This window comes from Lepidochelys kempii, chromosome 12 (assembly GCF_965140265.1).
Source record: "Lepidochelys kempii isolate rLepKem1 chromosome 12, rLepKem1.hap2, whole genome shotgun sequence".
Taxonomy (NCBI): Eukaryota; Metazoa; Chordata; order Testudines; family Cheloniidae; genus Lepidochelys; species Lepidochelys kempii.
Genome location: NC_133267.1, coordinates 38,428,594 through 38,455,700, shown reverse-complemented (window position 1 = coordinate 38,455,700; position 27,107 = coordinate 38,428,594). Strand labels below are relative to the sequence as shown.

At 49.3% G+C, this 27,107-nt stretch overlaps 1 protein-coding gene across 3 annotated transcripts in view; it reads right to left on the bottom strand.

The window, feature by feature from the left end:
* ZFPM1 (zinc finger protein, FOG family member 1) overlaps positions 1–27,107 on the bottom strand; it is a 128,083-nt gene that overhangs the window by 88,446 nt on the left and 12,530 nt on the right. For 2 of the 3 annotated variants that reach the window (XM_073308170.1, XM_073308171.1), the window contains exon 1: positions 26,757–27,036. The exons of the other annotated variant lie outside the window; for it this stretch is intronic. In XM_073308170.1, the coding sequence (XP_073164271.1) occupies positions 26,757–26,796 (40 nt within the window). In that variant the 5' untranslated portion in view covers positions 26,797–27,036. Of the gene's footprint in view, positions 1–26,756; positions 27,037–27,107 lie in introns of those variants that run through there. 3 annotated transcript variants of the gene reach the window in all.

Below are 27,107 nucleotides of genomic sequence, written 5' to 3'. Positions count from 1 at the left end.
CCACCTCCAACTGACACGTTTTACGCAGAACGCACAGTAGTTATCCTGAGTGGGATGGACCAGGATATCGGTCCTATTGCAAAAAGGGATCTGCAATGAGTAAGAGCTCCCAGGGCCTCTGTTTGCAGCGGTGGGTAAAGAGGATGTTGGGGTATGCGTGCTGGGCTGGCATGCTGGCACAGTTGTCCGTCAACAGCAGGGAGTCGGGAGTCATGCTTCAAATGGTTTCACATGCCCAGGGAAGTCAGATGCTCCAGGTCATCTCCAAAGATGGAGCTTTCAAATACCCAGCGTGGCTGGCAGTAGAGAGAAGGGAGGAAGCAGTCTCTGCGCCAAGCCCCACGCAACTCAAGGCCCACCTCTGTTCCCCCTGAACCGACTCCTTTATCCAGTAGCAAAGTCCCACTCCTGCTGCCTTCCTATCGGGATCTCAGAGCCGCCCCACCCACTGGCTCACTGGGAGCTATGTAGAGCAGAGCAATTGGAAGGATCCGTTCCCTTCCTGCCCCCCAAAGTCCACGGTTTTATAGATACCTGAGCAGATTCAGATCCAAGCCTCTGCAAGGAAATGGGTGCAGCAGCTGTGCCTGCCCACTGACCATCAGCGGCTGCTTCTGCAGCCTGGGGGGAGGGGAGCAAATCACTCCAGTAAACGTTCATGCAATTGCACACACCAACATGGAGCAGAGAATGAGGCCTGGAGAGTATAGGTCTCAGGAAGGGTTCCCGTGGCACCCTAGACCACTCCATCATTAGAACGTTATTAACTCCCTCCATCAAGCACGCCATGACGGAGAGGGAGTCTAGACAGCTGGAGATCCAAGGGGGGAAACAAAGCAACAAATGGCTCAGGCAGCATCCAGTAAGACCTGGAGCCTTAGACCTTTGGACTCTTGAAAAGTTACTTTGCTGGCATCTCTGACACACCAGCTGCTGAGTGTCGCTGACAAAGGCAGAGGAGGATTCTGGGACCAGCAGGGGAGATGGGTGCCTGTGGAGTTGGGAATCTGCCAACTTAGTCCTATTTGTGGCTTAATGGGAAGTCACGTGATTTTGAGGTTGGAGCAAAAGGTAAAGGAGCCAGGACACCTGGGTCTTACTCCCACCTCGGTGTCCCACACGAGCGAGTCATTTCACATACCCGGTGCCTCCGCTTCTCTATCAGAGAGGAGGCTCATTCAGTCCTCAACCCTGCAAGGTGGGCGGTTTTCTCAGTGAGCGTAAACCGCTTTGAGATGCTCGGACACAAGGTGCAGTAATGCTGTCCCACGGCTCTATACGGCCCCAGCAGGGAAGCAGCTTCACCCCTAGCCAGTAACATCGGAATATTACCACCACGCATTAACTAGGAGAAAAAGAGCTTCAGGGATATGCACCCTCATGCTTCAGGACATGAGTCAGCTACTCACTGCCAGAGACTGGGAAGAAATTTTCCCTCTGAGTAAGTCAGGGCACAGTTGTCCATTGCAGGGGATTTACGCTTCTGTCTGAAGCCAGTGTTATTGCATCCTGGCTGAGAAGGGATAACAGACAAGATGGAGCATTGGCTGGCTGCGTATCGGGATTCCTACGTTTCTACTGCTAGAGAGACTTTACTTTTTTCTTCCAAGCTAGAATAAGCCGGCAAATATTTGCTCACCAGATGCAGCCCTTAGGAACAGCTCCCCCAGCTTCTGGCAGGGCAGGGAGGACCAGAGGGAGAGATCTGCGATGGGCAGGTTTGAGGAACACTACAGGACTTCCCTGCCAGGGCACAGCAACTGCGTTTGGCACAGGATTCCCCTGGGGTAGGGGTTTGCTCAGTTAGTGGAGTGTTGCTGGGGGTGCCTGCAGGGTGGACCCAGAACCGAGTGGGGGGTAAGGGTGGAAGTTGGAAGGGGATCCGGACAGGTCTTTATCCCCTTCCCTGTCCCCACGGATCCAGCCTCTCCATGTTCTCTCCCCCCCAGCCAGGGCAGGTTTGTCTGAGGCCACAGCTGCTGCGGGAGTGTAAAGAAGCCACTTTTGTTCACTTGTGGGCAAGAAAAATCCATCTGGGCAAGCAGCTGCCTCTCCTCCGGTCCTACTACACCCAGGCGGCCGGAGCCCGTAGTAGGTCCATCCCCTCCTTCCCCATCCTCAGTGGGGAAAAGGAAGCACAGGACTGGCAGAGACCAGCCCTGCCCAGCGTCCAGCAGCCTGCTCATCTCCCAGGGTTTTCTTTACACAGAGCAGGCATGGACCCAATGCAGCCGAGCCTCAGGTGTGCTGGAGATGGCACAGAGCCTCCTCTCCCACTAACAGCAGCCTCCAAGCCAGCCGTCTTGGGACAGGAGGGAGGACAGGGAGTTTCACTCCCACATGGCAGGGGAGCAGAGAGGGAAATGGAGACAGAAGCAGATTCTGCTCTGGATTCACATTCCATGTCCCCGGACTTTGATGGAGTTACTCTTGATTTACATGGAGAGGGGGGACGGAAGGCAGGAACAAGGTCAGATGATTGGGCCCCTCCATTGCCCGAGCTCAGAAAATCTCCCATACATTCAGTGGGAGTCCCCCCCCCCGGGGCTGCCTGCTCGCACCGTGTGGGGCAAGCACCATGGCTCCTGCCCGCAGAGTCTCCAGCGGAGAGGAAAGGGTCTGTTCCTTGGAAGACGGCTTCTGTGGTTTCCTCAGGTGGCAGTTCAGACCAAATGCAGGCATTTCCCCCGACACATGATGTAAGCGGCACCAGAGAGATTGTAAACACTTCCCTGCCATTACAGCAGCTGGGAAGAATTCCCCGCAAAAGCAGCTGACTGCTCATTAAAGAAGCTGTTTGGGCTTTAGGTTCTGATCACTGGGTTTTAGTCCCAGGGATGCTCAGCAAGTCTCTCTGCTTCCTGCCTGCAGGTTTGGCTCGAGGAGACACACAGAACTTACAGGCTTCTGCCCGGAAGGGAGGGGAAAGTTCTGTCCCTGCTGGAGTGACAGGATCTGTTCAATCATTTCTTCCAGCTGGTTGCCAGCCTCGCTACCCTGCAAAGAGCTGCAGGGGTCACCAGGACCTGGGACTTCAGCTGGCTGAAGGAGGGGCAGAGAGGCTGAAGGAGTCACTTTTAAAAGATGATCACAACTTTCAAGGTGGGGGTGAGGGGGGAAGAAAGCTCAATACAGCAGTAGTGACAGGACCTCAGACACTCTCCTTTCATCTTCCACCAGCCTTGTCATCTCTGCAAGTTCTCCTCTGCAGCTCCTCCGTCCCTGCTGCAGCTAGCAATCTGCTTGCAAAGCTTGCTTGGAACATGCCTTGGTTCTCTCTCCCCCTAACTTCTACAAGTTCTCCCCTCCTCCCCCGTCTGAGGTCCCACTGCAGCAGAGGGAGCCACTACGCAGGACTGTCCTTGCTATGGCTCAGTGAAGCAGAGAGGTGTTTCTTTATGATTACACAGCCAGATACAGACTGGTCCTGGAGTGGGGAAGGAAGTTATTTTGAAAAGGAACTTTCACACAAGGGGAGAAATTCCAGAAGATCAGAAGAGATTTATTGCACACGCGCGCACACGCTCTAAATCTGCCAGTTGCCAGGCTCAAAGGGACTCCCCATAACCCAAACTTGCTAACATCACAGCTCTTCCTGCAGCAACAGGGGATGATGTCAGTTACCATAAGGTGACATCACTGCAGGATTAAGCAGTCAGGAGATGCCATGCTGCAAGGGGCTGGAGATCTCATTTGAAAACCCTGAAGCTCCTACCTGGGGAGCCAGGATGAGTGCTGACAGCGATCTGCTGACACACACCCTCCCTCAGAATCAGAGTGAGGGCCACTTGGTTGAGCTTATTCTGGAATTTGAGCTGTTGCTTTTCAAAAGGGGAAGCTACTTCCGCTCGCCTCTCGCTGTCTCAGACTCTGGATGGCCCTACACATTCCCCGCCATTGCTACTAGGCTGAGGCCCAACTTATGGCCCCTTCAGCCCAAGACACATACCCAAGCTTTGGCAAGTCCCCACAAGGGGAGCCCTGTTCCAAAAATGCTTTTGCAAAGCCGCACCAGGCTGGAGCAAAGACGTCCAGGAGAAAGGTCTTGGCCAAGGAGCGCCTGCCCGTGGCCTGCGCCACTCATGGAGGAGTCGTCAGGATCCACCACCTGTATATTCCCAATGCTCCTGCATGTGAGACGGACACCGGCCCTGCCTAGGAAGCAAGGAGAGCCACCTAGGTAACTGGTTAGTCGGTTCGAGAGTCCTTTACCTGGACGCAGGTCATGCGTCCTCCTGGTCAAACTTTGGGGGACCAGACACTGGATGCTGATGAGTGAGGCACATCCCAGGTGTACTACTAACTATGCCTGCCACTTTCCCTTCAAAGGCAGCAGGGTCTTGCTCAGACAGAAGGAAAGGGGCAGGCTAGGGTGGGGTTGGAGGGGAGGACCCAGCTACACCGGCCCTTGGGGAATATATCACTAAGATTCTAAATAAAGAAAAAAAAAATCAAATCAGGCCTAGAAAGAAGAGTTCTGCCCAGAGTTTCCTTAGGGCACCTCATCACTGGAGAGAAATACTAGCCAGTCCATAAAGACATTAGATCCTTGTGCCAGCCTGTTACCCATAAGGAGATCATCAATACCAGGGGATATTGAGGTCTTAGGTCAAATTGGAGGACCGTCTGGCTAATCTACGACAAATTACTGCTCCAAAGATAGTTGCAGTGTCATGGTAGCTGCATTGGACCCAGGATATTAGAGGGGCAAGGTGGGCGAGGTGATACCTTTTACTGGACCAACTTCAGTTGGTGAGAAAGAGAAGCTTTTAAGCTTACACAGAGCTGTTTGTCAGGTCTGTGTTACAGAAATCTAAAGCTCAAGGCCTTCCAATATCTGGAGGAGCTACTTGAGTCTTTCTAGTCAGAATGGCCAAGCGATGCCCAATGGGTCCCAGCTTCGCAGAGTCTCCCAGGATACCCGAAACCTCGGGCCAAAGAGAGGCTGGGTTCTAGACGAATATTCGACAGCCAGAATGATTTCCAAGCAAAGCAAGGCAGGATCCTGCAATATACAGCAGGTATCCAAATACAGCGTTACATATTCATCTAGATACCACGGTGGGCAACAGCCTCGCTTGGAAGGCACCGCTGGAGCAACACACACGGCCCCGGGGTGAAGTAGTGGGAGTGCAAAATGATTCCCATCCCCCAGCCACTGGGGGGCACAGGAACCTATTTCTCCATCGCCTTCTCCCCCACCACAAGTCGCTGGGGAAGGGCAACACTTTACCACAAGGCCTGGTGGACAAGCAACCTGGCACCAGTTTAACCTGATCTAGTGTAGGTTTATGTCTAGCCACTTGGCTTTAGGACTGGCTTATTCAGTTTAGTTGCTTTGGTAAATACACAGGCACTAACTAGACATGTGTGTGTCCACATAGTGGCTAGCACCTGTGTCCGTTCGGTCGGTTTATAAAGAGGTTTTAGATAAGTCAGGACAGCTGTTGCATCTTGACGAAGCCTTGGCACAGAGCACGCCAAGAACGATACACACAGAATTACAATGGCGTTGCCAGCTGGGACTCCAGGGTCATGACCAGCGTTTCAGGGTTGTGACTGTACCATACCTAGCGCAATGAGGCCTTCAGCTCAGATGGGGACGTCTAGGCACTACTGGAATACAAATAAAATAACCACCCAGGAATCGAACACGCTTATAGGAAACCAAACATCTTGTCTGGTTTCCACTCCATGCATCACACTCCAAAGCCAGACACACACACCTCCCCCCCATGGGAGTCTGGGTGCCTCTCCCACCCTGGACTCGGAGTGGGAAGCTAAGAAACAGGCCCCAGATCAGTCAGTCATTTCCAGAAAGAGCCTGGGAACAGATGCAGCAGCAGAAGTCAACTGGGCCAAGTCAAAGTTTGGGACACCCAGGATTCCCCAGCAACTTCATTTTGTAAAGAATTTAAAGCAACCAGTCACACTGATCAGGAAACCGATCCTGAGCAGGGAAGCAGGAGCCCCCCCTCTTCTTTCCCTCCAGCTCAGCCCCGAAGGCTGCCGGTGGCACATGCTGGGAGCAAAGCAAGAAAGGGAGAGAAACAGAGGAAACAGTTTTCTGTGGAGGTGGTGTTGTGATGTCACAGGTAACTCCGCCAATCAGCATGCAGCTGACAAGTTCATTTACATAATGCTGTCTTCTTGCTTACAACGTTGCAGAAACGCTCAGGGGGAAATTCCTAGGCTCTTTCAAAAGGTCTTATTTCCAGCGAAAGTGTCACAGGCGTTAACATAACAGTAAAACACTAGGCCCTGCTAGGCCAAAGGACCTCCGAGCATTTTACAAATGGCAGGGGAGCCTTAAAGGTGCTGTGACAGAGCTACGAACAGCAAAAATAATTGCTGAAATGCAGCCACCTCTGGGTTGGCATGTGGCAGCTGTTGAACAGGTGGGATGCTGACGTAAACACACCTTATCTCACCTCACAGAAAGTGCCACGGGGTAGCTGAACGTCATGGCCCCTGCTTTAACGCTCACCCTAAGGATCACACCTCCAGCCATACAGCCTGCCCTGCAAGCCCACACCGGGACAGGGCTCACCCAAAGGGAAGGTGCCCCCTCGTGAGTCACTGCCACCACTTCCTACAGCACCCGGGAGTTCTGGCCCAGTCTTGCTTTGCTCATGAGCTACGGAGCGCAGCACAAGGTACCACCCTTGCTCCAGGAGTTTTGTGCATGGGCAGAGTCCTAGGTACAAGCACGGAATGATCTTGCAAGTTGAAGTGGCAGCAGCTTTCACCTTCCACCGAAGCCAGTTAGTGCAGCCAGAAGCAGCAATCACTGCTTCAACCCCCGGGCAAAGAGAGCGAAGCACATAACAAGGCCTCTCTCTCTAGCCGCTCAGATCACCCCAGATTATGATGTGACGAAAGAAGGGGAGAATGGCAAGAGAGGTGAGCTCTGGGGAGTACAGCACCACTGCCTTGTTGCATTTTCACTTTGTTTGCAAAATGAAAATAAAACCTACCCTTAAATTAAAATTGTAACATTGTATCACCAGGTCCATGAATTATCGAGGCACTGGAGCTTGTGTGTGCCCGCTTTTTTTTTTTTTTTTTGGGTCTTGGCATTTTGGTGGAGCGAGATAAGAGTAAAAAACAACAGATCTGCTCAGAGAGTGAAAGAGGGAGATAGATAACGCAGATACCAACTCCTACACAAAACAGTCCCGGCTTTATCGCTGCTTTTTATCACAGTTCCTTTAAAAAAAAAAAGAAGAAAAAAAGAAAACAGCCCAACCGGAATGGGGCAGCACATTAAAAATGAACTTTATACTGTTTGCTCTTTAGTTTTACATTTAGATGAAGCAAACTTAGATTTTCAGTCGATACCTTCCCAGCGCAAGAAGCTGAAAGTCTGGAAGCCAGAGGCTCCCCCTCCACATTCACACCAAAAAGCAGGTGGCCTAAATATAGATTTAAGAACCTAAGAGTGACTTGATTTTCAAACGGTACCGAGCATATGCCCTATTGGCTTTTTGAGGATTTGTACATTCTGCACTGGGGGATCGGGGGGAGACCCAATTCTAGGTGCCCAATTATGGGTTTAAGAACCTAACTTTAGGCAACCAAGTTCAAGAAAGTTTGGGTCTTTATTTTTATTATCGGTTGGCCAGTGATGACAGCATGTCTCATCACTACTCTAAAAATGTGGCATTGTAAGTGATGAGCAGCTCCAGTCCGGCAGACTGAAACAGTGCTTGCTATCGTGAAGTCAACGGAATTACTTGCAGTAGCTACCACGAAATTCAAGGAACAATCTACCAGGAAGTCCAGGTAACTAGCATTACAATCTGTAGTAAGTGCAGGCAGGGTGGGATCCCCAGAAATTTCAGGGGAAGCAGAGTGGAATACGAGTCAGATAAAAGAGGATCCAGATCCAAGCCATGTGTTTTTATGCACCACAGAATTTAGCAGACTATGTTCTGCAGAACCCAGCATCCCTTCAAGCTCACTCACCTACCTCTCAGCTCTGCATAAAAGCAGCTGTTCGCAGACTCTGTGCCCCACTTGCTGCCTTAACTTGCCCCAGACTCAGTTACAGGCCAAAGGAAGAAGCTGCTCTAGGACATTTTGGCAGTGTGAAGAAAGGATAATCCACAAGCCTAGGACTTTGCAGGCCCGGTTTCAATTCCCTGCTCTGCTACCCACGGTCCCAGGAGAAGTCTGTAAGTCACTTAGTCTCTCTGTGGCGTCAGTTCCCACATACGTACAATGGGGATCACAGCACTGCCCAGCCTCATAGGGGTGCAGTGAGGATAAATACAGTAAAGATTGTAAGCCGCTCAGACCCTACAGGGATTGGTGCCAGGCAAGTACCTAAGATAGATGGTGAGCTTGGCTCCTGACAGTGCAGTGAATGCAGCCAACAGTGGCGGTACAAATTAAAAACCAGGACCACCACTCAGAGGTGCGGAGGGAACATTAGCGAGGAAAATGAAGGTTACAATTTATAGATATCCAGCCCCACCTTTGGCTCAAAACAGAGTCCAGACCTTCACCTGGGTTACCACGGGCATCCGCTCTTGGCACTCGGCATTCCAAGCACACTGTTGTTCGTGACCTCCGTGTGAAAGCTGGAAACAGATTTCTTGGTTAGGCATCGCAGGGTTGCCAGCTTCAGGCAGGTTGCATAGAGCAGTGTGTTAGCGAAGGGTAGCTCTCCAGCGGCAAGCTATTGGGACTTCACTGTGAAAGTGAAGATGGAACAGTTTGATCAGAGATTTTTTACAGACAGGCATGAGCAGAAAAGGGAGGTAAATCTGGGGTTGACCTGCCACATCTATATATCTGTAAGCAGTGCTCCCTGCTGGGAAGCGGATAACTAGGGCCCTACCAAATTTAGTCGTGGAAAAAGCATCACGGATCGTGAAATCTGGATATTGTGGGTGGAAAATGACTATGCTGTCATGGACACAGCAAAGACACTTGGAAATAAATTCAGTTGCAAGATAAGGAAAGTTCATGATAAATTAAGCGCCGTGTATAAATTTTTTTAAGAGCCTCCATTTTAATTCTGGTCATTATTCAACAAATTTGTCTAAGAAAATGCCAAATAGGCAGGAATGAGTCATTAGGACTGTCACACTTACTTCTGCGCTGCTGCTGGCGGCCGTGCTGCCTTCGGAGCTGGGCGGCCGGAGAGCAGCGGCTTCCTGCGGCTGGCAGAGGTTCCTGGGGACGGGAGCACGGAGCTCGGTGAACAATGGGAGCCCTTGGCTGGGGTTCTCCCAACCCTGCCCTCTCCGGCTCCAAGCCCAACACTTGGGGGCTAAAGGAGCGTTGGGCTGGCTGTGTGTCTAGGGGGTGATCACGGTGCTCCCCGACTACAGCATCCTGGGTGATTGCTCACCCGTAAGGCTGGCCTTGTCCCCTTGCCCCGAAAGTGTCAACCCACCCCAGACCAGGCCAGCCTCACGTCTGCGCTGCTGCGGGCGGCGGCTCTGCCTTCAGAGCTGGGCTCCCATCCAGCAGCCGCTGCTCTCCGGCCACCCAGCTCTGAAGGCAGCGCTGCTGCCAGCAGCAGTGCAAAAGTAAGGATAGCAGTCCCGCAGCCCCCCCCATACAATAGCCTTGCGACCCCCCCTCCCCCACATGGGTCAGGACCCCCATGGTTTCAATATCATGAAACTTCAGATTTCAATATCCGAAACCATGAAATTTACAATTTTAAAAATCCTATGACCATGAAATTGACCAAAATGGACTGTGAATTTGGTCGGGCCCTGTTCAGAACATATACACTGCTGTGGCAGATGCCACTGTAGGGTGGTGTGATGCAAACAATACAAACCCTGACTGCATTAACAAATCAGTCAAGCTCCGAATACACTTGCTGAGATAATACTCCCTCAGTGGGAGGCAGAGTATTTTCCCAGCAGCGGCTTTTGTTGGGAGCAGACTGCATCGTCCTCAAGGCTGGAAAGGAAAACCTTTCCTTCAGTGGGACACAGAGCACTTGAAAGGAGGGGCGGCGGGGTCCAGTGCTTGGACTGGAGTGCGACTCAGGACAAATGCGTTCTAATCCCACCTCTGCCACAGATCCGCCATGTGATCCTGGGCAAATCACTTCATCTCGCTGTACCTGTTTCGTCTCCTACACTTGGCCTGTTCAGACTACGGCCTGGTCAATACTACATAGTTAAGTCAACACAAGGTAGCTTACGTCAACCTACCTATGGAAAAAAAGAGCCTACACTTAAATGTCAGTCGCACCAACGTCACCGTCCCGCTACACCGACTTAATAACGCCACCTCCATGAGTGGCGTAGAGTCACGGTCAACGTAGTTAGGTCGACGCAGCATCAGTAGAGATGCGGCATTGCTTACGTCAGCTGTTACTGGCTTTGAGGAGCCTTCCCACAATGCCCCACGCTAACACTACAATTGATACGAGCGCTCCTGGTGAGGACGCACACCACCGACACAAAGAGCCAAGTGTAGACGCGCTCGAGCAATGTAACCACGGCAGTGGCTGTGTGCTGATGTAAGTTAGGCCGACTCCATTTTGTAGCGTAGACACGGCCTAAGCCCTTTGAGGCAGGGATGGTCTCTCACAAGGCATCTCTCAGGGTCCTGATCTCAGCCAGGGTCTCTAGAACTACTCCACGACAAGTAAACAACAGGACAGCCAGTCACTTCATAACAAAGTGGGTAAGAGAGGCATTGATATCATATTAATACTTGGCATCTGTAAACCTACTTTCATTTGAAAGTCTCAGAGCCTTGGACAGCCACTAACAGACTAAGCCTCAACCCTTCCAGGAGGCCGGTATTAATTGTTATCTGCATTTACAAATCAGGAAACTGAGGCAGAGTAGCAAGCTGCCCAAGATCACACAGGGCGTCAGCGTCAAAAGCAGTACTAGGATCAAGACCTCCTGACCCTGTCTCTCGGCTCTAACCACTAGACCATGCTGTGACTTGGGAATAGGCAGCAAGTTAAAAAGCTATCAGTACAGGAATGGGGTTTTTAAACCTAAATTTGCCCATTCCAGTTCAGTTCTCCACCAAGCAGCTTTGCATCAGTGTTATGACCTGCAGCCACAGAACCATGAGCTGTGATTCCAACAGACCTTAGAAGCTAGGCAGGGTTGGCTTGATGCAGACCTACGTGGGAGACCCTGAAGGAAAGCCCAAGGTACAGCAGGAAGTACTGATGGAGTTTCAGAATGGGTCATTCTATCTCCTGAGTCCACGTGGGCGTTTTTTATACTCACGTAATGCTTCATCTGCTGACTGCAACGTGCTTTGCAAGAGGTCTGTATGGCTTATCCCTATTCAGAGAGGCACCGAGGGGTTAAGGGATTTTCCCAAGGTCATAGTGAAACAACAGCTTCCACTCAGGTGTCCTGTCCCTGGGCCACCAACGCCTCTGCACGTGCAGTCCCCTTCTGCATCTACTGGTGGGTCTGATTTCGGAGGACACCTAAAACACAGGCTTTCCAACCAGTTATCACTGGCCATGACAATTCCTAACCCTCTGCCACCCCGTAGCAGTAGCTCCAGCGTTCTAGACAAATTCCAGTTCGGATGTGTCACTTGGATCCTGTGCTTTCCACTTCCTCTCCAGTAGCACTGCTGGGCACATCTTAAACATGGCACAGAGGAAGATCCTACTGGGAAGCCCCAGAGCCAGCCATAGACAAGGACTCCCTGTGAATCCTATGCTCGTTCCCTGCGGGGAAGTTCTCTTCCACCCTTGGAAGGAGAAGAGGATGGCACAGTTTAGCAGCAAGCTGGGGGAAGTGCTTTCTGCCACCAGATCCCAGGATGAAAGCTCAATGGCTACAGAAGTAGGTTTGATTGCCACTGGGTAAAGGGGCAGGGATTTAGCTGGCAAATCAACTTATTCTTCTCATGAGATTCTCCCTGCTTGACAGCTCCTCTTTCCGCTCCCCCCCCCCCCCACACACACACACCATGTGCACGAAAAAGAAAATCTCTTGACAAAGGCAAACCCCCCTGATGGGGAATCTTGATGGGTCAGAGACTACATTGAAATTGGGGCGGAGGAGAGAATCAGAAAGCTTTGAAATCTTCAAAGCTCTGGCTTGACAAATCCCTGCTGGAAATGGCCTAGATTCATCAGAGTCATGCACACCCCGCAGGGGCTGCGGAAGATCTATATTACACGCACATTGCGTAGTCACTATTCACGCAGCGTTGCTTACACAAGCAGGCCACCAGGGTCAGGTTACTGACCAACCGACAATGCCCTTACAGTATAAAAAAATACAGCAGCAACGGCCCAAAACATTACAGCTGACAATGGGATTAACGCTGCGGTTCGGATCTTGACCGTAGGCACCTCTTCCTGCGCCCATGTTCGTCCTAGCATGGGTCACTACTTGGGAGGCTTTGGAACGGGATTTGTGTTAGGGCAGAGGGAATTATTTGTGCTGTCTACCAGCATTTAGTGTGTTGCTTGGTTTTAAGTGGCTCCTGACCCCAGGTGCCATAGCTAAGGCATATTCAAGTTACAATTTAATATACACAGAGCGTCCTGCCTGGGCTGCGTGGCAAACAGAGCCTGGGGTATGAATGGATCCCTTGTACAGTTTGAGAACGATCAGCCCCTGGCTTCCCGTCTCACCCACGCGAAACTGGCATCTAGAGCTCGCCTTTCCCCTCAATAAAAGGTGCCAACTAGTATCCACTTTCCCCTCCCTTCACAGCACCAGTGTTTAAATGGCATCGGAATCTAAACACAAATGCAAATCTTTGATGGGCGGGATGCATTCTAGCAGGAAAAACCCCTATTCCGGAAGGGCTGGAGCTTTCCACAGCAGAAAGCGTGGGGCACAGTGAGAAAGAGAAAAAATAAAAATGGACTGAACGGTTCCCCCCCCCCCCTCGCACTCCCTTCCCTACCTTCTTTTTGAAAAACATAATTTATCTGTGTATTATCAAGAAATCCAGACACTTTAATCAGTGAGCTATGAAGTCAGTATTTCCATTCTTATCTAGTGGAGGAGTGGAAATGGAGAGCAGATAGGCAGCTCCCAGCCGATCCGTGGTGGGGAATGTTAATGGGAGAAGAGGGAGAGCTATTGGCTACTGAGCGTGGGCTATCTCCACCATTATCAAGCTGTTATCAATTCAACCATCTCAACGCAGTAATGGGGCCAGTTCAACTTTCCGCATTATCATAGGAGCTGAAACCTGCATGAGAGGCCTCAGCTGGGAGACAGAAAAGTGAGTAAGCGGCTGAACTCCACATTTTAAAAGCGCGGGGGGGGGAGCTGGAGGGAGGGAAGAAAAAGCCAGATGAATCAATTCAAAAGCAGAATTAAAGAGGAGCAGGTTGAAAGGCTACAGGCAGAACAGACCATGTAAACTGGGCAAGGAAGCCAAGCCCGGGTGAGCAAGACACGATTGTGTGGGTTTGGTTTCTGGAAGGAGAGATCTGAAAGACTCCATCTAAAGTCCACCCTGGTCAGACAGCTAATAACTTATGCAAGCCAGCTTGAGCAGAGGTGCCTAACCAAGTGGCAGGCCCTCGGCATGTGGCAGGAGAGCAACGGGAAGCTTCTTTCTAACGGGGCTACAGTTTGAGAGCCCTCCTGAGCCCTGGCTGAAATCAGAACCCAAGATCTGTTGACCAGCCTTAGACCGCGGGGCAGGGACCACTTTGGTGTTGCATGTTTGCACGGCACCAAACAGGAAGGAGCAGGGCTGCCGTAAAGCGGAGCAGAGTTACAGTCTGAAGAGTAGAAGGGAACTGCAGCTGAAGGAGAAAAGAATAAGGGAGGGAAGGATGGGAGAGGTCACCAAATGCGCGGCTGTTCTCACTGGCCCTTGCAGGAAGGGAAGCAGTCAGGTTGGGAACCGGGGACAGATAGAAGTGAGACTAGGGTAAGAGAAGGACAGGACAGGTGTAAGCACAGGCGGGCCTGACTTCCTCAGAGGTTCCTATGAAAACTGACTTCCACAAACATTTGTAAAGGGGTGGGACAGAAAGAAAGAGAGACGTGTGAATTCATTCGAGGTGCACACATCACCAGAGGCCTTCTTGGTGACTCAGAATTGCACCCTGCATGGGAAACATCCAAGCCATGAGCTGGAGATTTCGCTGGGAATCCCTGCATGCCATTTGTGATCGTACACTCACCAAAACAGCACCCACGAGCGACAACGCTGCGTGTGCGTGCCAGGCCACCACTTCACCCGGATGCTTGCACTGGCCCCCATCAGCACCTCTCCTCCCGAGTGAAAATTTAAGGTCTCTGTGTCGGTGAAAGATGCCAGATTTACAACCCTGCTCTGTTTACCCATTAGACAAATACAGCATGGGCAGGAGCTTCCTTCCTCCAGGCCCCAACGGCATGTCTCAACTTTGACCTCCTCTGGGATGAGGGGGGAGTTCAGCCCCGGAGACTCATCCAGTCCTACATCCCCCACTTGATGTTGAACTGGGCCCCTTGTTAGCAGCTTCAGCTGCGGTTGGCAGAATTACGAGAGGAACTTGCTCGCTGGGAACTGAACCAAGACCAAATCCATGGCACACAGGCCCACTGGCCAGCCATCAGAACCGAACGTGCACCGCAAGAAGCTGGCTGGAGAGAGATTTGAAGATCCAAAAAAGTGCAGAAAAGCTGCCCTTATTTAGAATTAACCGCCCACCTCCCCACTAAAAGGTAGCACACATGCCACAAGGCATCAAGATGATCCAGGAAGCTGCCTGCTGACAGGGTTTCTCTGTAGCCAGGTTCCCCGCAACTTGCGGTCTCAGCAAATCCATGGTTATAATAAATGAATAATAAATAATAATAATAATGTTAAATAAATCTTGGTGGCTGTTGCTACCCTCAACAACGTCACCGCTGTGGGGCAAGAGCTCTGAATTTTTTGCTCCAGTAACACATTCCCCTGCCGCACCAGGTGAAGGAAAACCTCTACTCGCAGTACGGGGTATATGACCCAGCTCTCATTCCAGCCAGTCATGGCCAGTGCTACACGTACACGTTAGCCAGTTTGTTACAGGAATTTTGATTCATAACTCAAAGCAATTCTCACTTTGGTGGGGGGGGGGTGACCCATTTCTTTTTAATTAAAAAACAAACAAACAATCGATGGGCTGGCCATGCGAGATTTAAAAAATAACGTATCAGATTAACAAATGAGAGAAACATTTCCTTTATGCACTGGCGAATGGGAGATGCCACAGAAATATGTTGATGTGAGAGCGAGGAGATAACGAATTATTTTGGAGGAAAAAAAAGCAGGGGAAGGCTGTTATCTGAAGTGACTCACATATACACTCCTTAACCCTATTTCAGCCCAAGGTCAGCAGTTACATTCCTTTCAGCATTTCATCCCGTCCAAAAAAACATGTTGCTGCAGGAACAACGAGGAGTCTTTACTGCTGCAGTGAGCCAAAGGCGGAACTTCATTACCACGGAAACACTTGAACTCAAGAGAAATATAAATCAGGAGGTCTGTCTTGTCAGTCTCCAGTGTTCAAAAACCATAAGTACAGTAAAATGTTTTTAAAACAGTGATAAACGTGGGGGTCTTTTTTAATTGCCTCTTGATTTTGGAGTCTTCAGGTTACACCCAGGGCACATTTTCAAGCTTTCCTCCACCACCATAAGGGTGAGAAACTTATAAGCGAAAGCTACGAGGCTTGTATGATGACAGGATTCCAGGAGCTGGGGCTTCAAGATGACACACCAAATATCATGAGAGTTGGCAACACTGGTTTTGGAGTCAAGGTCTCCCACGCAGCCTGGTTAACTAAAAACACCTCAACACAGAGGAAAGCCCTTGGAAAACAGCTCCAAGAAACACAATAAATTTTACAGTTTTCTTTTTTCTTTTCTTTTTTTTTTTTAAAGGCGGTGGCGGGGGTGGGGGCAGGGGAAGGACAACAGTTTGATTTGGTTTTAAATCAGGCCAGTGAAGAGAACCAACAAAGTTTCCCTACTAATGTTTCCCCATTAAATTGCTGTTTTTCATTATCTATGCTGTTTGCTTCCTTTTTCAGTTCTCCTCTCATAGACAATTCAGACAGACTCGTCAGTTTCTAGTCAATTTCAGTTTCAAAGTCTGAGGCACTAGCCCCCAGGCTGTAATATTTGGCTCTCATACATGGTAGAAAAGCTTTAAACAAAGCTTCCCAAGGACCAAGGTTTTCAGAAGCGAGGAGTCACTTGGTGTACCCAATTCATGATGCCTAAAAGGGTCCTAAATTTTCAACAGGTAGATAATCTTTATATTTCATTTTGTAGCTTAAAAAAAGCCTACGTTTTAAGCCAAAATTGACCCAACAGTGCCTCATTCAACACGTAGAAAAAGGAGCAGTTTGATTCTTCCAGTGAGGTTTGTTAGCCAATTTAGTCCCATTTTTGAGGTTCTGGAAGTTTTATCTTTCCAGACTATCTGCGAGCCCCTCCCACTCCAGAAGGTTCACTGAATCAGAAAACAAAGTTGTGATTAAATGGTGTTCTTGTTTGCAATCAGCGATCACATACACAAGCTGCTGGGGCTCTACGAAACAGAGGCAGCCTGCCACCTGCACTGACGCAGTCTGAATTGGATCAGACTTCCCTCGTCCCTTGCTTATTTTAGTGCTTCGATTTTTGTCGAGCCTAGTTTCTGTGCACTCAGGCATCAGGCTGGGGAGCTCTGGTCTGTTCCCAGCTCTGCAAGTAACTGCCTTCATGGAACGGGGCAAGTCCCTATGTGCCAAATGGGGATTATAATTCCTGACCTCACAGGGGTGTTAGGAGAATTAATCCATTCATGCCCTCTCTTTGCAGAGAGCTGGAATAGCCTGTATCATCAAGTTACCTTCTCTGCATAATCAGGACTGCAACGTCCTGGGGGGAAATATCACCAAGGCCTCATCCAGCAATGCCAATGGGCTTTGGATCTGGGGCAACAGAACCTTTAATTTTGGCCCGCAGTGGCCCTCCAGTTCATCCCGAGGGCAGTCTGCCACGACTAAGGGATCTAACCGCCCAGAGCGCAAGCCGACTATTGCTCCTTGCCAATGGCTGGTGAACTCAATGACAAGGGATTTATCTTGATCTCTCAAGGGAGAAAATGACAAGCAACTATTACGACTGTGGGCATTTGGTTTAAGAGGGAAAGCACCACTGGGTGTGTTTGTAGGTGCAAGTCCACTGCAACTCTTTGTCCCCCAGCAAGCTGCTAACAGTGTCGCACCACTTAGGCCCCCTGCTTTAGATGCAAGACAAGTAAGTGAGAAATTCTTTATGGGACGTGAAAGATATAGGGGGCAGGTGAGAGAATGAGAGGCCTCCTTCCGCCGGCCCTGGAGATGGAAGGCTGCACAGTGCAGTAGGGCGGAGCTAGAGTATAGTTTGAGAACCCCTCTGGTGATCATCAGGGGAGTTCAGACGTCCTCCCCATGGGCCCTGGAAGCCGCCAAATGCCAGATCTGCTGCTCTAACTCGCCAAATTATATGAAATGCCACCTCTCCTGTATCGTCCCTGCAGAGCTCCTGCCATGGAACCAAAAAAGGACACGTGCTTTGGCATTCCACAAAACAGATTCTGCCACCGGCACCGCATGGCCAAAGCCCTGCGTGAAGAAATGGGCTGTGCCCAATTGCAGTCACTTTCTTCCCGTTTCAGTGTAACTAAGTAAACACCGGATGGGCATAATAGAGGCACATCACCGATATAACTGTGAAGTTAAGAGAGGAGGAGAGTCCAACACCTGGTCTGCTATGCTCCCGAGTTGCTCTAGTGGTTTCTTAGGCCGAACTAAGCCATTGCCAATTTTATTAATGTGCTCAAGCGGAGGAGAATATTTCCTCTTCAGACAGAGACATCCCGGACAGGCCATGCCGAGCACCATGAGCGGGGCAGTGCGTAAAACCAAAAGGCCCAACACAGGCTGCTAACTTGCACTGGTGCCAATGGGAAAAAATTAGGGCTGTCGATTAATCGCAGTTAATCACTTGATTAACACATGAAAATTAACCATGATTAATGGCAGTTTCAATCGCACAGTTAAACAATAGAATACCAACTGAAATTTATTAAATATTTTTGGGTGTTTTTCTACATTTTCAAATATATGGATTTCAGTAACAACACAGAATACAAAGTGTACAGTGCTCACCTTATATTATTATTTTGATGATAAATATTTGCACTGTAAAAATGATAAAAGAAGAAGTATTTTTCAATTCACCTCATACAAATATTCTAGTGCCATCTCTTTATCATGAAAGTGTAACTTACAAATGTAGATTTTGGGTTACATAACTGCACTCAAAAACAAAATAATAAAACTTTAGAGCCCACAAGTCCACTCAGTCCTACTTCACGTTCAGCCGATTTACGGGAGAAAATGCTGCCCTCTTCTTATTTATGTCACCAGAAAGTGAGAACAGGCATTTGCATGGGACTTTTGTAGCCAGCATTACAAGGTATTTATTTACATGCCAGATATGCTGAATATTTATATGCACCTTCATGCTTTGGCCACCATTCCAGAGGACATGCTTCCATGCTGATGATGCTAGTTAAAAATTAATGTGTCAATTAAATTTGTGACTGAACTCCTTGGGGGAGAATTATATGTCCCCTGCTCTGTTTTACCCACATTCTGCCATGTATTTCATGTTATAGCAGTCTTGGATGATGACCCAGCACATTGTTCATTTTAAGAACACTTTCGCTGCAGATTTGACAAAACACAAAGAAGATACCAATGTGAGATTTCTAAAGATAGCTACAGCAGCCGACCCAAGGTTTAAGAATCTGAAACACCTTCCAAAATCTGAGAGGGACGAGGTGTGGAGCATGCTTTCAGAAGCCTAAAAGAGCAAAACTCCAATGCAGAAACTCCAGAACCCAAACCACCAAAAAAGAAAATCAACCTTCTGCTGGTGGCATTTGACTCAGATAATAAAAATGAACACGCGTCAGTCATCTCTGCTTCGGATTGTTATCGAGCAGAACCCGTCATCAGCATGGACACATGTACCCTGGAATGGTGGTTGAAGGGCCATATGAATCTTTAATGCAACTGGCATGTAAATATCTTGCGACATCAGCTACAACAGTGCCATGATAACACCTGTTCTCACTTTCAGGTGACCTTGTGAACAAGAAGCGGGCAGCATTATTTCCTGCAAATGTAAACAAACTTGTTTGTCTGAGCGATTGGCTGAACAAGAAGTAGGACTAAGTGGACTTGCAGGCTCTAAAGTTTTACATTGTTTTATTTTTGAATGCAGTTATTTTTTGTACAAAATTCTACATTTGTAAGTTCAACTTTAATGATAAAAAGATTGCACTACAGTACTTGTATTAGGTGAATTGAAAAATATAATTTCTTTTGTTTTTTACAGTGCAAAAATTTGTAATAAAAATAAATATAGAGTGAGCACTGTACACCTTGTATTCCATGTTGTAACTGAAATCCATATATTTGAAAATGTGGAAAACACAAAAAAATATTTAAACAAATGGTATTCTATTATTATTTAAAATTTTTTTAATCGCTTGAGAGCCCTAGAAAAAAATCCATTCATAAAACATGGCAGTGGAGCAACCCAGCAAGGACACTAGGGGGACATGTTCTGATGGATCAGTGTGATCTGCAGCACACCAGCTGTCGGAGATGGAAAGATACCACCTGGCTAGAGGAGTAGATAATCTGGGCAGATGAACATAAACACTCCAAGAAACTTGGAGGGAAATGCTCCCTGTCATTGGTGGGTTTGTTTTACAGCACCTAGAGGGTTCAAAGAGAAATCAAAGCCCCCTGATGCTGGACACTATGAGTATACATACGCACATACACAGGCCTTGCTCTGGAGAGTTTGCAATCGAAGGCTGGATTAGCATCCCCCCTATTATAGATGGAGAAGGGATGTGCAGGGAGACTAAAGATTTGCTCAACATCACACAAGGAATCTGTGGCAGAACAGGGAATTTGAATCCAGACCCCTCAAGTCCCAGTCCACTAGCTTAATCACAAGACGACCCTCCCTCATGCCTTTTAATATCACAAATGGGCAACGGCAGGTTACCAAGGGTGGCGAGTTCCTGCGGAAGACACGAGGGGGGAATTTGAGAGACGAGCATGTGCTGGCACTGGGTACTCTAGGGTGGAGGGGGCAGGCAGGCAGAGGGTACCGCCTGGAGACAGGGTGAGAAAAGCATGAGGTGGAATGGATTCATCGGCGGGAAACAGCCACCGACGGTTTGCACAAGGACGATTCTTTTCCGGGGCAGATGGGTCGTAGCGTTTAGGGGTCTGACAGGTGCCATCAACGGCACTGGGACCATCTTGCTGCCATAGAAATGGCAGGATAGTTGTGTAGTCAAGGACATGGCGATCCGGTCCAGGCCTTCCTCCCCTTTAAACCTCTTTTTACCACCCTCTTCCCCAGGCAGCAACAAGGCCTGGGGGGGGGGGGGGGGGAGACGGTGAAGGGATGATCTGCACTGAGATGCACCAAGTTGCGTGTGGAGAGAAGAGCGATTAGATGGGTGATTTTAAAGTGCCCATGAGGCCACATTACAGAGGCAGCCTCTGCTTTGTACACAAACAGCCCAAGTTCCAGGCACAGGGGGACGACTGGCGGGCAAGAGGAACAGCAATGGGAGCTATGGAGTTCCCCGTTCAGACGCAGGCAAGACAAAGAGGTTCTGTCATGTGCGTTGTCTTTACTAGAAGCTAGCAGGGGTGGGATTTTCCAGGAGTGCGCATCGCCTCGTGCCGCTCCCACTGCAGCCAGCAGGGGTTTTACCCACACGAGGAGCCGAGCGAGGCCAGGGCTCAGCGCCTTTGGAAAATCCCTCCCCACCAGCTATTGGGTCACTTCCTGCAGGGGCACAAAAGGGACTGAAACACGGGGGGCGGGGCCGGCATGAAAGAAGGGGGAGACCCACCTGTGGGAGCAGTCCATGGGGCTGGCATCATCGGGAAGCAGAGGCAGCTCAGAGTGACGGAACAACAGAGGGGTTCAGATGGGTCTGAGGGAGGCGGGCGAAGAGTGAACTTCGACGCCGCAGAGAAAGGGAGGCAGCGATTGCGGGACTGCCAGGCTTAGGAGAACGTTTTCATGGCTGCATTTTGGACGGACTGGCAGGGACGGGTGTGCAATCTCAAGGGAAGGCACAGATTACAGGCACAGCATGGCATGGAGGTCTCGTGGCAACGGCAGGGCGCCTGGGTTCTGTTAGCAATGGTGCCTCTCACTTGCGGTGTTCCAGGTCACACATCACACCACGGCCTACTCACCTCCCCCGGCAGCCATGAAGCAAGTGGCACAAACAAAGCCTCAAGGTCCCTGCAGAAGAGGAGTTACAGGAGAGGGCAGAGTATTTATGTTTCACAAGACAAGGGCCCTAGCACCTCCTTGTCTACCAACCTTGTCTTGGTATAATGCTGATTCACACCAACTGAAGTCCTGGCTCAGAGTTATTTGATGGGGAGACAAAGAAAACAAGATGGGAGGGGGGCTTCCATTACCTAACAGTAATCAAAGAACTCACGGCGGACAGTTTTCATTTACGCCAGTGGCCATTTTTAGCCTTTACACTCAGTTACACACTGTAAACGAAGTAATGCTACTTACATAATACCCAGCAGAGGGTCCCAGAATGCTTTGCAAGCATTCAGTAAGCCTCACAAAAGCCGCCAGGGCGATTGGGTTTGATTTGCCCCATTTGTAAACAGGGGAAAATGAGGCACAGAGGAAAAGCAATTTACCCAAGATCATACAGCAAACCAGGGGCAGAGTGGGGGAAAGAACCCAGGTGTCCCCTGCATTAGTCACACAATGCCTTGCTAATTGGGGCCACCAGAATGGCTTAGAAGTGTCAAAGCGTCAGAGAAGCACAAGAACTCGGGGCATTAGCCACTTGCATATTACTGAACACACTAGCTCAGTCAGAAAACAAACAGACAGAGTAAGAGAAGCGGACGGGAGGATCAAAAGCCATGGGGTTAAAGCAGTAGAACTAAAATTAGACTCCAGTCTGGCTACTGTGACTGTTACAAGCAGTTCGCTTCCATTTTCCAGAACTAGCTATAGTACATGTGAATGTGTTTATTGGGGAAGGCCCAATCCTATAAAACCTTGCTCATAGGAGTAATATGAGAAATCTTTCCCCATGCAAGTGAAGGACTACTGTCAAGACTATTGTGTAGTAAGAACCCACTCCTGTTCCAGTAATCACACCCACTTCAGCAGGGTAACTTGTCTGGGGCCACAGGGACCCTTATGAGTAAAGAAGGCCCTTATTCTCCATTACACCAATGCTCCCCCATCAAATAAAAAAACCCCACCAGATCACACCACTTTCCACCACTAACAGAGTTCTGATTGGGGCCCAATTCCACAAGCTTTACTCACGGGTCGAGCACTTATTCGTATCCCACTGAAGTCAGTAGAGCTACTTGCATCGTTCCTTACTTGCGTAAGGGTCTGCAGAATCAGGCTCATGAATTATAAAGATATCTAGGCCAAACAAATGAAACACACACACAAAACACTCAGCCCAGAACAGGCTCAGTCTAAACAATGTAGAGCACACTTGCTATCTGGCACCATCTATTAGCAATTAAAGAATATCCACAAAAATATATATGATTGTGCTCTATTTTTTTCCTTTTAACATTTTTGCTACACATAGCAGCCTGGGAGATAGTGATCAAAAAGAAAAAGTAAGTCAGCCTTCTTCAAACTCATGCAACATCTGTAACTTATAAAAGACACCAAAGAGAAATCTTCTAAATTCAACTTATTTTATGGAGTGCTTGTGTGGAAAAAAATAAGTGTAAATGCAGGCTGCCCTCCCTCCCCCACTCCAATCAGATAATTAAAAGGCCTGCCTTAATCATATTTGCAATGGAACAAATTGTTGGAGCCCTTTCGCCTTCTCTTTTCAGTGTTTGTTATTGTAGCGAATCCTGCTCCAGTCTGGTTGGTACAGATAAGAAGCCCTTATCTCACTTGGCAATCTTTATCAGTATGGAGATCAGGCCCCAGAACTTATCAGGAATTCAGATCTACCGTAGCTGAGAGCAAACCCAGAAAGGGAAAAAACAGGCAGGCCCATGTAACGACTGTGAGAATTTTCACTTCAAGTTAATGTAAAAAATTATATATATATAATAAAAAGACACACACAGCCACATCAGCAACATGAGATCAATCTCCTTGTTTATCAATTTCCCTCATCTAAAAAGCCAGAACTGTAACTACATGAACATGCAGCTGCCAAAAGGTTCACTCATTTTATATATGTGCCCACACTCCCATGTTTGAAGTTAATAAATGTAACAGGCTATCTAGGTTTGAGATCAGCTCCCTGCTTCTTATCAGCCATTCACATCTATCTAACAGCAGAACAAAAGACACACAGAAAAGAGCGAGCAGGCAGCTGCATCTGAGCTTGCTGTATTTTCATAGCCTTTGATAAATACTGATGGCGGGGGAGGGAGACAAATACAGCCTTCATCACTAATGGAATCAGATTAATTACCTGATCTGTTGCCACCCACCCCAAAATCGAGCAGTGACAGGCACAGAGGGCCAGCAACTCAAGCAGCACTCAACAGAAGGATTCTCTATCAAATTAAACATATAATGCACCGGGCATTGTCATCAACTATCTGAACTACCATCAGTGCCTAGTTACAATCAGATGACATGTGGAGTTCAGGCATTAAAAAAAGCTAAGCATAAGCCAGGCCAAAACTACCATGGGGAATAACGAAAGCAGACATTGCTAGCACCTTTTTCTGATGCCCCTTGTAGAGCAATTCTAACTGATGCTTCACAGGGTGCATGCCACTAGCTCGCTCTTCCCAAAACGTTCTGCTGCAAGCCAAGGGGTTGTAGTATTTTGGCCCTTCCTGTCAACTCTGGACTGGCAGGCCCAGGGCCCAGTTGTTTGCATTTTAGGATTTAAGGAGCTTGTTAAATTAAAAAGCATTCAGCATTAAAAATAAACAACAGTTGGTTAAATATAATCCAGCATCTGATCTTTGTCTTATCACTTTTGGCAATCACATGCGCTCCCCGAGATCTCCCTTCTGAGCTATCTGCATTTCACATCAAGCTGAAAAAAGCAGAACAGAGAAGCACAGAGGAAAAATAAAATAAGCAGATAAGAATCTGGGGAGGTTTTAATGCTTCAGCTGAGACGATGTAAGTATAGACTTTATGGAAACAGGTCCCATTTGTACATTATAGGAGTATAGTTACCAGACCCCTGATTCATGCCCACTTTTCCCTTCTCAGGAGAGTGCAGTACAGACAGCAGAAAGCTGCTCTCGCAGCACTATATATCTCTAATGACTGTTTTTATGTTGACACATACAGGAAGGGTTCCAAGCTTTCAGCTTTTAATCAGTTTTGGCCATCACCATCAGCCTGAGATCAGCCTCCCACTTTATCATTTCTTCATATCTCTGAAGAAAGCAGAAGAGGAAGGAGACAGAGCAGCCTTCAGTACAGCTAATGCATTCAGAATGCTGCCCATCCTGGCAAACATCACAATCCATCTCAAGATCACCTTTTACTCCTTTATTAAGCAGAGTACGTCTTGCAGAGGTGACAAGGAAGGAGCTGAGAACAAATGCACAACAGTGGTTCACCGAGACCTAGCAACTCATGCAGACAAACTGGATGGAAAGTTTAAAATAAAGTCTGGCAACAGATCTATGCTGGAGGACAAATTTGCGTGCTATTAATATGTACCCTCCTCAGTGGAGCCTTGGCAGACCTGAAGGGCACTTACTTCCTGTCACAAACGAGTGCGGATCCCACACACTGAAATACTTATCAAGAAAAAGATCAGCATTGTTATTTCAGCAGCTGAGTGTTCAATGCAGAGATGCTGCCACCAGCTTCTATAGTCACTTCAGCTAATTAAGATGGGACGGTTACACAGGAGCCCAGCCATTTGCTCAGGGCCACCAAGAAGGTGATATTTCTTGACCAGCAATGTTTGCCATGACACTGCAAAAAGAAAGCAGCAGAAGTTGGATGAAACTTTTTTGTAAAAGGCAGACTGAAGTTGAAAGTAACTATTTTTAACTTCCCAAGCTGTAAAGGTCTGGTTCAGTCTTATCAGCAGAATCACCCCAGGCAGGCAAACAGGTAGATGCAATGCAGTATTGCAATTATTTCAAAAGAAAGATAAAGCAATATTATCGCATGGTGGCCAATTTTATCCCCAACATCTCTGCTTTATCACCAGTTGAGATCAGGAGAAAAGAAAAACGTTGCTAAACCAGTCACTGGAAGAGTTCCAGCAGTCTATAGAACTTCCCAAGAATATGCAACAATAATCTCTTTCATCTTTGCCAGACCTGAAATCAGATTTTCCTTGGTTGATCAATTGGGATCACGGAAAGAATGATAATCCAGAGGCATTAGCATCAGCCAGGGGAAACTTGGACAGAGCCAGAAAAACAAAGTAATCCAATGGCAGTCTCTACCCGGCTTTTATCACAACACTTTATCAGTTCTCCCAAATCTGAGTGTGCTTGCAGAGTGAGGTGAGATGGACAGGAGCTCCCCACAATAAAAGGGACGGGGGGGGGGCGGGAAATAACCAGGGCACATTTTGGTTACAAGGTCTGCAAAGGAGTTTTTAAAAAGCAATATGCACAGCACAGTGAGCAGATCTGCGATAAGATGATCCCACTTAAAGATCTCCAAACACTTCGCATCACGTTTTTCAAAAGTCCCCCTGGATGAGGCTTTTTTAACGCCATGGATGGGAGTCAAACATAGATAAGATCACAATTTCAGACCGTCCCGACAGAGCGATCTTATCAGGATGGGGCTTGCTGAATGGAATATGTTAAAGCTTTATCTCAGCTCTGATCAGAGGAGGCTGTATCAGGCTGAAACATCTCTGTGGAAGGAGAGAGAGGGGAAGGAGAAGGGGGGGGAGGGGGAGCACTGAAAGAAAATAAATAGGCAAGCCGGACACAAACTTCTGCAACCGCATGCAGAAATCCTGAGCAGCCTAATTGGACCTTGCGGTACCAGCACGCGCGCGCACACAACAGCTCTGCCCGGTGTGGATATTAGATTACAGGTCCCTGTGCAAGCAGCCAGCCCCGCAGCTCCCCAACAGAGCCCAGGGAGGGGAGGCAAGAGGTGATGTGGAGAACGCAGGACGCCCAGAAAAAGGCACCAGGGGAGGGGAGGAAAGTGACAAACACAAGACCCGAGCAGCTGCCTGCGAGACGCACTAGGGACCCGCCACCCCGGAGCTGCCTCTCCTAAATTCGCCTCCTGACTGTCCGGGCTGAAGCCGCTCCGCTTGCTGGAGGCTTGGAAAGCTCGTGGTTTAACCACCCCAAACACAGCCCCCACCAGCTCCGCACGGGGCAGGAGGAGGACAGGCTCCCTTTGCCCAGGGAGGCGGATCAGGGGCACTGTCCGTGTAGGAGGGAGAGAGTCTGGACTGACTGTAGCTGGGAAACAGAGCAGCGGTGGGAAGAGAGATCCACGGGCAGGAACAGCTGGTGCTAGGAGTGGCGGCGGCTGGGGGGGGGAAGGCTCTGGACTAGGATTCCCTTTGCCAGGGATTGGGAAGGATCCGGGTGTACTGACAGCTGGTGACTGGGGGGAGGGGCGGCCCAGGGACACTAACAGCTGGTGACTGGGCGGGAGGGGAAGGGGCGACCCAGGGGCACAAACCGGGCGGGCGGGGGGGGGGGGCAGGGCGCTGGGACTCAGGCTCCCTCTCCCTGCGGAGGGGAGGGCGCAAAGTTTGGCACTCACGTTTGATCTGCCTGGGGTTGCTCTGTTTCCTCCTGGACATTGCTCGGCAGTCAGCGTGCCCGGTCGCTGGCAACTCGGGAGGGCGGCAGGCACCCGGCTCTCATGCCCGCCAGGCGCTCCCAGGGCTGGGGAGGGAGGGTTCGGAGCCCCGGCGCGGGGAGACGGGCCCCGGGCTCCCAGCTGTGGCGCGGCTCCGTCCCGCGGGCTGGGAGGGGGGGACCCGGGCTCCCGCCGGCGGCCACTAGGGTCCGACTCGGATTTTTCTCAATGGAACCTGAAATGTAACAAACCCGCTGAACGTTCCATTCGGGGCGGGGCTTTCCCCGGCCGCTCGGAACGGCGGCCGCCCAT